This window comes from Convolutriloba macropyga, chromosome 14, assembly GCF_964194025.1.
Source record: "Convolutriloba macropyga chromosome 14, txConMacr16.3, whole genome shotgun sequence".
In the NCBI taxonomy this organism is placed as follows: domain Eukaryota; kingdom Metazoa; phylum Xenacoelomorpha; order Acoela; family Convolutidae; genus Convolutriloba; species Convolutriloba macropyga.
The window spans coordinates 29,476,544-29,489,780 of record NC_134481.1 but is presented as its reverse complement, the minus strand read 5'-3'; the positions used below and the strand labels follow the sequence as shown (position 1 = coordinate 29,489,780).

Below are 13,237 nucleotides of genomic sequence, written 5' to 3'. Positions count from 1 at the left end.
GCATTTTAAAAGATCAGCAGGATTAATATAATTGCTAAAAACATCGTTTAAGATGAATTAAAATATGTCGAGGACTGAACAACAGCAGCTTTGGATGTTGTTGATTTATTACCTTGTCTCAGCGAACTCATAGCACATTCAAAATTTCTAGCACAATCTTTATCAATATCGTTGATCTATAAACAACACCTTTAAGAATTCACCGTTTTGAAAACGAACTTCTAACTCGAATCAGGAAACAAACTCCGAACTCTAGACTGCTTCTGATTGAAACATTTTGATTCATTATAAGATGAGTAATAAACTGTTGCGCAGATAAAATCCTCAGAGCAAATTTCAGACGCTTTATTTACGTCACCATTAAAAATTCCCCTCAAAGACAATATTTCATGATTCGAGGATCAAAATTGCCAGTTAAATACGTTTTGGGCAATTAAAATCTATCATTATAAAAATTTTAATCAGATTAATAGTTGAACAAAAAAACGGAACAATTAAGCCAGTATTCAACGTAGAAACAGTACAAAGAATAGAATGCGAAACAAAGATGAAAATAAGCGGGTGAAAAGAAAAGACAAAAAATCTTTTCATCTCTTGAATTTCAGATCATTGTTTGAATCGTGGCAAGTCAAGAGGTCACAAAGTGACTTATTGTGTCAGAAGTCTCTTCCATTGATAGATATACAATTCATAACTCAACACACCACACCCATTCAACAACTATCTTCTATCTATCTCTATTCAATTTGCTCTCCAAAACAAAAGCCTGCTGCAGTGGAGAATGCTTTAAATTATTTAGTTCACTTGCTAAAACTATTCCCCCTGCCTCCCTCCATCTCTGATTCCCGCTTCCCGCCCTGTTCCTCCTTTTCCTTTTGTGTCGATAGGCGGAAGGTAAGGAAAGAGCTCGCAGGACAAACGGATGAACTTTTTAGCGCACTTGAATTCACAGCTTTTCCTTATACAACAGTACTAAGAATGACAAGTTGAATTTACCAACACTTCTGAAAGCTCAATGACCTTTTTCCATTCTTTTGTCTCATTATCTTCACTTTTTGATGCTTGCCTGTCTTACTTCTGAGACGCCGTCCTAGAGAAGCAAAAAAGATTTGACACAAAATGTTAAAAAATCTGTGACTTATGGTAAAGCAAAAAAATTTTTCTTCGGCGAATAAAAAAATATAGCAGGAAAAATCCCGACCTAGAATTCAATACAAATTCATTAACTAAACAAAACTACACCTAGCGTGAAAAAGTCACTTGAGAAAGCAAAGAATTGTGCTAGAAAAGCGCAAAAATGCTTGAGCAAAAATTTTGCAGAAAAGACTAACATGTTTACGCGAGAGCAATTAATAATTGCTGGTAATTACAATTTTAACAATAAAACCACTGTTCAATTTCATCACTTATTTTTTCATCAGAACCAACTTATTAAATAACGTTCGTATCATTGCCTTGCAAGAACAATAAAAACGAAAGAACGTTTTCCAACACCCTTAGTTAATTGTGGCAGTATGGAATTAAAAAATGTAGAGCAACCCCATTGCCATCTTTATTGTTAAAAATTGAAACAAAAAGTACGTCACTTTAAGCGAAAAACCTACCCCCTTGAAATTAGACGAAGAAAACCTTACTAGAAGAACAGAACCGAAACCGATCTTTTTATTGTTGCCCACGGTCTCATGAGACACCAAGAAGAAGTATTCCCCCTTTTTTGGTCACATTAGACAAGAAGAGCGCAACTCTGTGTTTAAGCGGTTGCTGAATAAAAAAAACATCAGTTGGCTTTAGTCTTCGCCTATTTTAATGACTTTAAAAGCAGCCAGATGTGTTGCACAGAATAGAACGCTGACAAAATTGTCAGAAAAAGCCGCAATAGCTTCGTAGATCTGCATTCTCAAAAATATAGTAACAGAAACAGATCAAAAAGAAATTCAATTTTGTTTAAATTTTGAGATGTTATACTTCGATTACGAATCTGTAAGTTATTGCTGCTTCTATAAGCTGCTCTCCAATAACCTTTATTTAGAATGACAAGAATTCACTTGACATTATCTCTTTGAATTAAAGTAAAGAAAAGTCAGTTTCAGAGTCACGAAATCATTTTTGAGATCGAGGTAAGTCATGCGAAATTCAATTGAAATTGCATGAACAAATGAACAAAAAGCAGATTTTAAGTGATTGTGACGTCATATGGTCGTAACAAATATCTTGACGAAATAAAAAAAACACATATCAGGGCAAGTCCTGAGGTACAATTCAAAGAATTTTCATTGACCAAACAAAAACTAGACCTAGGACGGACAATGAGTGAATTGGGAAATGAAAAAAATGAGATCAAAAATTTTTTTGAAATAAATGAAAATCAAGGTCAAAATGCCGCATGTGAACAAAAAACCACTAGCGAGAAAGAGAAAATTGGTTCAAAGAAAAAATCAGGCCTAGAATGAATTATTAATGGATTGGAAAAACCATTTAGAAAAAAAATCCGATCCAAAAAATCGGAAAAAAGAAAAAGTAAAACTGCCGCATGTGAACAAAAAAACCACTAGCGAATTTTTGTTCAAACACAATTTTCTCACACCATTTGTGCCGCAAAATTTCACGCAGCAAAACAACTCGCTTCTTGGCTACACTTCCTGTTTCGGCGCGACCAAATTCACAACTCCAATTTGACTTCAAAAATCATGAAAATGTGTTAACAAATCTTTAAAAAAAATATAGCGCCTCAATACAATTCAAACTCTTTGAATTGTAAAACAAGAGAAGGCCAATAATAGCCCCAGCCAATCGCTGTGCGGCTATTAAAAACGAATTTTACCAAAATGAGGCCAGCAGTGTCGGTTTTTCCGAGGGCTAGCCGCGCTGCTAAAAAAGCTTATTAAAAAAGCCGCGCGGCTAATTAGTTTTAGGACATGCCGTCAAATCATCATCCTTTTGGATTTCAGACCACATGTAAACAACTGTCACAATATATTGAATTTCTTTAAAACCCGTTAATTTAAGGTACTATAAAACAAGGTTCAGATTTCAGCTATTATTTGGTTTTTAACTCCAATGGTAGCAATTATTTGGTTATGATATCACAAACTAGTTATATAAAAGAAAGTTCGCTTTTTTAACTTAGAAAAACTAGCAAAATTAGCACAGCAATCAGTTTCAGCGAACCGTTTTAGCTTTTTCATCTAAAGAGTTGGGGGAAACAGCTTTCATGGTTGCGCCAGAAAATTTTTAAAATTTTCCTTTTTTTCACATCTAACAGCTCAACGGACAAATTTGTCTTAAACTACACAAGATGTTGCTATTAACTTATTACTGCATTTTAAATGAACGAAAAATTGGTTTTAAAACCGGGTTTAGATTACAGTTTTTACGCTTGGGTGAGGGTTTTAAATAATTCATAACTCATAAGAAACTCAACATCCAAATTACAATACAATATTGAACACAAAAATGCCTGCTGAAAACAATTAGTGTTTACTACAGAATGTTAATGTTTACGGACAATTAATGTTTACTATAAAGTAGCTCTTTACTATAGAAGGACAAAACCCGCAACTCAGTGAAAAAATTTCTGGCAGTTTTGGTTATTGCATTTTTTTAAAATTTCCTCATATGTTGACAGTAAAACCTACTCTGATCAACTTTTGAAACCGCTTCTCAATTAGCTACTCTGACCTGTTTTTAAATATCAAATACTCAGAAAAGTGAGATGGTGGACAAAAACTATTGGGGAAGGGGACGGTCTCATCAGAGACTCAATGCCCTCGGGCTTTACCACTTTATCCCGTTTTGCAAGACAAAAAGTCACGAAATTTGTTGTTCATAGAAAAAATCTACAAAAAAGAAAAAGCGGTAAAACGAAAAATTGCATTTTAAAAGATCAGCAGGATTAATATAATTGCTAAAAACATCGTTTAAGATGAATTAAAATATGTCGAGGACTGAACAACAGCAGCTTTGGATGTTGTTGATTTATTACCTTGTCTCAGCGAACTCATAGCACATTCAAAATTTCTAGCACAATCTTTATCAATATCGTTGATCTATAAACAACACCTTTAAGAATTCACCGTTTTGAAAACGAACTTCTAACTCGAATCAGGAAACAAACTCCGAACTCTAGACTGCTTCTGATTGAAACATTTTGATTCATTATAAGATGAGTAATAAACTGTTGCGCAGATAAAATCCTCAGAGCAAATTTCAGACGCTTTATTTACGTCACCATTAAAAATTCCCCTCAAAGACAATATTTCATGATTCGAGGATCAAAATTGCCAGTTAAATACGTTTTGGGCAATTAAAATCTATCATTATAAAAATTTTAATCAGATTAATAGTTGAACAAAAAAACGGAACAATTAAGCCAGTATTCAACGTAGAAACAGTACAAAGAATAGAATGCGAAACAAAGATGAAAATAAGCGGGTGAAAAGAAAAGACAAAAAATCTTTTCATCTCTTGAATTTCAGATCATTGTTTGAATCGTGGCAAGTCAAGAGGTCACAAAGTGACTTATTGTGTCAGAAGTCTCTTCCATTGATAGATATACAATTCATAACTCAACACACCACACCCATTCAACAACTATCTTCTATCTATCTCTATTCAATTTGCTCTCCAAAACAAAAGCCTGCTGCAGTGGAGAATGCTTTAAATTATTTAGTTCACTTGCTAAAACTATTCCCCCTGCCTCCCTCCATCTCTGATTCCCGCTTCCCGCCCTGTTCCTCCTTTTCCTTTTGTGTCGATAGGCGGAAGGTAAGGAAAGAGCTCGCAGGACAAACGGATGAACTTTTTAGCGCACTTGAATTCACAGCTTTTCCTTATACAACAGTACTAAGAATGACAAGTTGAATTTACCAACACTTCTGAAAGCTCAATGACCTTTTTCCATTCTTTTGTCTCATTATCTTCACTTTTTGATGCTTGCCTGTCTTACTTCTGAGGCGCCGTCCTCTTAGTTGGCGATGGGGAGGGGGGGGGGATAGAAAAGACGAAAGAAATAATTGGCAAGATTAGAAAGACAAGAGCCTGTACGATCAAAACAAACAACAATTTAATTACTTTTAAAAACTCAATAAACGAATCGATTAAGATTCAATTGATTGGATGTCAGAAAAGCCTGTTTTATCGGCACTCACAGGTTAAAAAACTCTTTCGCTCTTATCTTTCATAGCACTCAATGCAATGCTGCAAAAATACCCTCTTGTATTTCTCACAATATGCGCTTATTAAAATGCCAATGACCCGTGTGGAAACATATTTCCATCAAAACAATCCAATTTAATTTTCCATTTCACCGCCTTGCAGTCGATTTTTGTTTGTATTTGCCACACTAAACACAACATGAATGCCTCAACAGTGCAATTAACAGGAAAAGACACCCTCACAAAGCAACAACTGTACTATCAATTCTTTTCCTATTTTTCCCGCTTTTCAGCCCCTTTTCCCGTTCAATACTTTTTAACGATAACAACAACCTATTGTATTGAATTGACTCTATTTCTAGGCACTCAACATTTTTCCATCTAGGTTATTAGTTTGCTCTGCTTTGTAGTATGTATATGTGTATATATATGAGTGTCTATTAAGACTAAAGACGTGGCAATATTGATCTGAATTTTTACTGCTTCATTATTCAAATTCTGAAGCACTGCTCCATTTTCACTTCAATTAAATTCCAATTAGCATGCTCTCTCTCATATTATGCACGATAAAAGGTTGCAAAGTGAATGCCATAAAACGAAGCGAGCACAAAGCAGGAACGGATTTGAAAATGATCAACCTGAACTTTCATGCTTAAAATCGCCCCTAAAAAGTTCACAGGGTAAAATTGCAAAACAAACACATGCACCGTAAAAAAAGTCTAGCATGTTTGTAACCCATCTAAATAACCCTTATTGACCTCCATTGCACATGCAAAGAATAAAACGTTTTCTCCAATAAAACGAGTCTCAAATGAGATTTGACGTGAACAAAAGGTAAAATGAACAAGGTGGGCTCCCGCTGCTTAAAATTTTCATTTTTTTTATTCTGAAAAATTTAATCTAGTTTTTTAATGATCGTTCTTCCTTTTTATCAACCAGACTAAAATTGCTGAATACAAGAACAATTTTGTCGAAAAACGGTTCATAAAGAAGAGAAGGTACAAAATGATTTTTTAAAAATGAATAACTCCATTGGAGTACAGAGACCTTGTTTCGTAACACATAGATAAATGATGATGTTAAACTAATAATACTTTTTTCGAAACTTATGAAATATACGAGAAGAAATCGATCTGTCATTCAAAATCGAATTTGAATAGATTTATCTTCGTGGTCACGTGGCCTTAGATAAAAGTACGTATGACCACTGATTTCGTTCTCCTGTTTCTAATTGTATGAAAACAGAAAAAGTTGAAACATACCCGGCAGATTGTCGGAAAATAGCCTCCGTTGATTCCCATAACTATTGGGATTGAAAGAAAAATATCAACAAAATTGATTTTTGTTGAAAAACATTTTTAAGTGCGATTTATTTTGATGTCATTTCGTAATTGAACATACTCCTGTCTCTCAGTGAGAAGCTACAGGGTCTAGTATCAATACCAATTAGCATTATAGATAATAACTAAAACTTATGAGAACAAAGTTCAAGTACCGGGCAACTAAAAATGGGCTTTATGGGTTTATCCAGTTTCTATTTCTGACTTTGATTTTTTTATACTGACTCTCTTCATTTTGAATTGCTTTGCTGAGCAGCTGCTGTTTCAAAGGACTTTGAGCAGAATGACAGAAGAGGTAAACTAACCTAGAGAAGTCAAACAGATTTCACGCAAAATGGCGAAAAAGCGGCAAAATGGGTAAAGCGAAAAAAAGTTCGACGAAGTAAAAAAAACATAGCAGGACAAGTCCTGAAATACAATTCAAAGAATTGAAAGAAAAACTCAGACGTACTCTACCTAGCCAGCAGATCAATTGAACAATTCCAGCCAGAACGGCCAGAACACAAACAAAATCATCTCAAAAAACTGAAACTAAAAGAATCAAAACTAAACAAAAATATACTCATTGCTAAAACTCTTGGAGCTTTTAAACCTAAGGCAAAAATTTTTCCCTTTAAAAATACCTATTTCAAAAGTATGTTCAAAACCAATTTGAAGGCCTTCGTTTAAGAGCAATTAAACAACTAGAGAGAAGCTAAAGAAAGAGCGTCGAAAAAGCAAATACAGTGAATATAACCTTCGCTTTGAAAAAAAATATTTATTTATGCGCGCCTTAAACTTTTTCTGAAAACATAAAAGCTCGAATAAATTCTTGATGCCAACCTTCATGCTTGAAATGTTAAACGAAATTTAGAAAAATCATGAATTTTAGCGTTCCAGTTAACTTTTTGCTAAGTATTCTAGGGAGAACCTAATTTTTAAAACAAAAAGCACAGTTAAGCTCAACAAAAACAAGCTGCTTTGGCAAAACAATTACTCTGCAAGTTTTTCAAAAGACACCATGTATGACCTTCTCCGGTTAACATTCCAGGGGACAAAAGTGACAGAACAAAAAATATGTTTGTTTTATTACATCACATCAAAGCAAAAAACAGAGCACCCAATACCAGTGTATAATATTCCACTTATGGAACATCTGACAGATTTCTGGATACCAATCTTTGTAAACGATATAACTAACAATAATGACAAAAATAAACCGATTCTTTAACAAAAAGAAATCAAGCCTGTTTAGAGCAGTCGCTTTACTAACTTTGCTAAGCAGCTGCTCTTTAAAATTACTGCATGTCGGTAACACGAAAAAATGGAGTGCAATAGTAATTACTCGCTGCTTTTAACCAGTTGTTTGTGCTGCACTTCAACGCGCTTTTGCATGATTTCCTGCTTACATTGCAAGAAAAAACTGAAGTTTGAAAAAAACTGGAAAAAACTCAATGCAATCTTATGTTTATAGAGTAGTTTTAACAGCCTTTTACAATAAAAATTAGTTGATATTTACTGAATCTTCTGCATATTTTGAGTACCTAAGCCCATTTGACACGTGAGGCGGCAAAAACTGAGTATCAAGGGAAACCAGATTCGGTCTCTCCAAAAAAATAACTCAACAAAACCTTACAATGAGGCAACTATTGTTTCTCAGCGCCAATGATATTGACTAAAAAAGGCCATGCTCCTATTACATGCGTATAAAGTTCATTAAAAAGCTCGTAAAACATCTTCAATTTCATAGAGGGTTAGAATACTTAATGCATTGAGCATCAGTGTTAAGAACTCTGAACATGCCCTGCAGAGTGCCGGAAAGTGGCCGCCATTGATACCCATAACACCCATTGGGATTCAAAGAAAAGGATAAAAATTGATTGTTGTATAAAAACAATTCGAAAGAGCCAACCATTTTCGTTGGATGTCGTATCTATGCATACTCCTGTTTCTTATTAAGAGGATGCAGGGACGAAGTAAAAAAACACATAGCAGAACAAGTCCTGACATACAATTCAACGAAATTTCATTGATTGAACAAAACTAGACCTAGAATGGACTATGGATTGATTGGGAAAACCATTTGAAAATCCGATCAAATTTGAAAACAGTAGAAACAGAAGAAAAAATGCCGCACGTGAACAGAATATCATAACCGAGAAAGCGAATTTTTGTTCAAACACCGTTTTCTCACTACTTGGGAAAACGTAAAAAAAACTTCACGCCGCAAAACCACTCGCTTTTTCGCTCCATTTCCTGTTTCGATGTGACCGAAACAACTACTCCAACTTGACTTCAAAAATCATGAAAATGTGTGATCAGATCATAAAAAAGACAGCGCCCCAATACAGTTCATCTTTGAATTGAGAAAAACGTAGTAGGACACGTCCTGGCACAATTAAAAGAAATTTTATTGACTAAACCAAGAAATTTAGAACCAGAATGGACTAAGAATGCATTGCGAGAACTAGTTAAAAAATCAGATCGAAAAAGAATTTTTAGTCAGAAAAGTAAATGTCAAAATGCCGCATACGAACAAAAAACTACTAGCGAGAAAGCGAATTGTTGTTCAAACATCTTTTTCTCATTGACTTAAAAATCATGAAAATGTGTGATCAGATCTTAAGACAGCGCCCCAATAGGAGTGCTACAATAGCCAGCTAAGATGAGCGCGGCTAACAATAACAACAGAAAAAGCTTCTTTTAAAAATAAAAATAGCAGATCTTGTCCAATAAATGCTAAAACCTTTCAGATCAGCAGTCCTTTCTTTTTCTGCGTACAGCGAGCTTACTAAGGTGCTAAGAGAGCTATACAGCCCTTAAATGTACTCGTGCTTTACCAGTTTATCCCGCTACTTAGGACAAAAAGTGAAATAGCTCAAGCGAGCAAAAGAACATCTAAGTCAAAAACTGGGCAATCGAAAATTTTGCATAAAACCAAAGGAACACGACTATTATAATTGCTTCAAACTTCGTTCGAGATCAATTAACAAACTGTGCAATTCGCTGAATTAGTTAAGGATACCTGTCGTATGTTGAGAATCCGTTCTGTTGTAAGAAGTCGTCTTTGAGGATCTTTGCTGTCTCCAGGATGACCTTGTCCTTCTCTGCCAGAGTGTTCTTCCCCACCAGCTGCACAATCTCACTCAACTCCTGCTCTTCCTGTAGAATCTCACGCGCCTTCGACCTACACCCACACATCACTCGATAAAATCTTCTAACAGATAAAATAAATACTTTAAAACTCGACAAAATTACATCACTTACAATTTGGTCAATAAAAGTAGAAAAACACTAGAAATAGAAGTAAAAGAAAATAAAGTATAAAAAGCCAGAAACATCAAAATCTTGAGCGGAAGCAATTTCTAAATGTGAAACACTAAAGGATGTTGTTTTTAAATCCATAATGTTATCTACCGGGGGCTTATAAAAGCATGAAGTGGATATAAAACAGATCTGATCTACACCCAACCTGAGAGAGGGGAACTCTGGGTGGTTCTTGTCAAAGTAGTCGTCCAGGGCCTTGATGTATTTGGAGTAGCTTATGTTCCAGTTAACACTGGGAAAGTGCTTTCTCTGAGCCAATCTCTTGTCCAGACCCCAAAACACTTGCACAATACCCAGAGTGGCAGTAGTCACTGGATCCGTGAAGTCACCACCTGGCGGAGAGACTCTGAAACAAAACAATAAGATACATTTATAATAATAATAATATGGGTAAAAAAGATTAACAGCTACTTTCTTAGTTTTCGGACAAGTTTCATTTAGCTGACCTAATAATGCATTTAAAATTTAAGGTTAAACAAATTTAAAATTAAAAGGACAAACATCAGATAATTGATAACATTTCTAGCAAACTAAGCGGTGATTGCGATCGTAGTTGGCAAAAATAAGGGACCCGAATGTCTTCAGGCGAAGTTATTACAGTTTACCGCCTCTTAAATGAGGAAACATCAATAGGCAGGCACATTGGATTACCTACACATCTGTTCTGATTACCGGCACAAGTACCACTACTCAACTCAATTTAATTCGACTTCTTAACTATCGATTGAATTAAGGGGGAATGGGACCAATTAATTGGCAAATACTTTGTTTCCTAGCAATTCATACCTGACTGACCTATCATTTTCAAATCACTGCATTTAACAAATTTAAAAATCTCATATTTTTTGCGGAATAATTCCCGCTTCTGTATCAAAATCGAGTTCTACAAGCAATACAAGTAAAAAAAACTGCCTGTCAACAGACGGATAGCTTTCAAAAGACAACGGAGCTTGCGGTTTTTTCAAAAGGGGTTATGAGGGCTTCAAATGATATCATTTTATGATATACTACTTAGAAAAGCTAATCAACTAATTGCCGGACAATTCCTCTCAAAAGACTGACGGGGATCATGTTGCTCATTTATCTTGTAGGCTGCCTCAACCCGGTTGTAGTTGTGGGTCAAAAAGTAAAAAAAAACAGACAGGTTTCACCGGTAGAGAATTCTACCGGAAGCCTTCACACCCAATGAGATACCATCAATTCAATTCTTCATCTACAAAGAATTTCCTCATTGCTGATTCTCAAGCTAGAGACTTACGATTCCCCAACTTCAACATTCTTCTGTTACCAGGCACTCAGATTCATCACAGAAATTCTTGCCTTCAAAATGTATGGGCGCTAACGATCTTTTCAACGCAGTCGAGCATTCATACCTAGAACCAAAAGAAGTTGCCGATTTATTGATCAGACTAGCCATTAAGCTAAAGAGCTTCTGCACGCACTTTTACATCATTGGCATCTCAATTCGCACAGATTCCATCCATAAAAACTAAGAGTCAGAGCAACAAATGAGTTCGTTGAAAAGAAAGTGGAAAAAACATATCTGCATTACAAAGAAGTCTGCCACAAAATTTATTGCGAACATCACCTAAGAGACCACTCTGTCCACAACTCGAAGAAGTCTTTGAGTAGTTTTTGTTCGACCTTAAAGAAAAAATACTTAATAACTAACTCTTCATAAAGACTGACAGATGAAGTGATCAATCTTTAAGAGGAGAGCTCTAGAAGGTATTCTTGTGACTGCTTCATCAATTATGTCAGCAGTAGCAGGTGTAATTGATTTCCTCTTCATCTGAAAACGGCGCTGCATATCGGTACCACTTGGGCATTCATGTCAGCAGTTCGACAAACCGTATTTTCTAAGTTTTTCGCTACAATATAATCGCGAAAACTAAACAGCATCTAGCAGACGGAGGCAAGAAAAAAAATAAACAGACAAGGTGTCACGTGCAAGGTGCGGATAAAGATGGAGGGCAAATTCATTCTCTGTATCTGTAACGAAACGCTCCACATAACAGTTGCATTGCTAAGTTTGAAAGGAAAGGCGTTGAAGTTCTCATTAAAATCACGGAAAACCTTGTCACATCTGCAACAGTTGCAAACCAAAAAAGACTCAGGAGAAAATCAAAGCAAAAACAGAAAAAATTGAAAGTAAGCTCATCTGATTCACGATTGGAGGCAGTCACCGGAAAGGTTGAAAAGTCAAATAATGTACCAATGTTCAAAACTGAAATAAAAAACATGACAACGGGCACAAATACATACAGGCAATACCTCGGTGCAATGAAACCAGAAAATCAGTGTCAATATCCGAAACACCTCCATTAGGAACATGCATGCATAAGGGGCATTCCCGAAAAAAAAATGCAAATTCTGCTTCGGCTTTCAATCGGCTCCCGCCGCTGATATTGCTGAGTTTGAGGCTCCTCCCGAAAATCTTAACAATGAGAACGGGAACCTGGTCAAGGCACAAACGACCGGAGAACCCGATCAAAAAAACTTTCCCTTGAACATTACTAATCCAGACAGAGCAACCCAATTGGCCAGCCACGTACAAGCTCAAATATTACAATCGTTATCAGAACACAGTCTAAGAAAACCCCGAACTTAACACTGCAGATTTAAAAAGCAAAAGAAATGCCTCAAAAGACGCAGAGAATTAACTGAGAGTACCGACGACAAACTTACTTCCCAACAAATAAGAGTTCGTAGCCTCCACTGCAGGTGTTTGAAAAAAGAAAACAACCACAATTTCAGAACATACCAAACTGCGAAAGCAAATCTAGAGACTCGGAAGAGATTTTGACCATCAACAAAGTCAATGTTAACCTTCAACATTAGAAGTCTCTCAGACACGAATAAAAGAATCACCTTTGCATATGCTAAAAGAGGTCCCGATATTTTCATTAGCAACATTTACAATGCGCCATGCATTAGTCCTGATAAACAGAAGTTAACTGACCTACATATGCCCAATTAATTAATCCATTATTAAGCAAATAAAAACAACTGTATTAGAATAATAACAACAGGTGACGTGAACAAATCTCAAATGAACTGATACTCTATCACGTCAAAAAAACAAATATAAAGTATCAGGAGAATTGATCGAAATTTAAAAAATTTTTCATTAGATTAACTCGACCTATTTCTATGTAACAATTCCGGCTCATTGTTAATTTGTTATTTCAGGCGAATTTAATGAGATCAGCTCTTGAGCAACAAAAAACAATTTTCAGGCCACAAACCAATTGAAACGATAATCGAATCGTGCAAAACAGAAACTCTGCCGGTGACACCATCTGTTTTTAAGCGAACCGACTGGGAGCAATTGAATGTAGACATTGAAATAAATTTTGAAACCTTACTGTTAAAGTAAATGGCTTCAAAGGACGATACCATAGCTTATAAATGCCTCTAATTTGGCTTCCGAGAAAA

General features: G+C 35.6%; 2 protein-coding genes across 2 annotated transcripts in view; one reads left to right on the top strand and one right to left on the bottom strand.

The window, feature by feature from the left end:
* Positions 1-13,237, bottom strand: part of LOC142353213 (V-type proton ATPase catalytic subunit A-like) — a 42,796-nt gene that overhangs the window by 5,676 nt on the left and 23,883 nt on the right. The window contains exons 5-6 of the mRNA XM_075405442.1: positions 9,945-10,145; positions 9,498-9,659 (exon numbers count right to left, since the gene is read on the bottom strand). Coding sequence (XP_075261557.1) covers positions 9,498-9,659; positions 9,945-10,145 — 363 coding nt within the window. The remainder of the gene's footprint in view (positions 1-9,497; positions 9,660-9,944; positions 10,146-13,237) is intronic.
* The window catches only part of LOC142353214 (uncharacterized), a 712,302-nt gene continuing 700,490 nt past the window's right edge, over positions 1,426-13,237 (top strand). The window contains exon 1 of the mRNA XM_075405443.1: positions 1,426-1,438. The gene's annotated coding sequence lies outside the window, so the exon portion shown is untranslated. The remainder of the gene's footprint in view (positions 1,439-13,237) is intronic.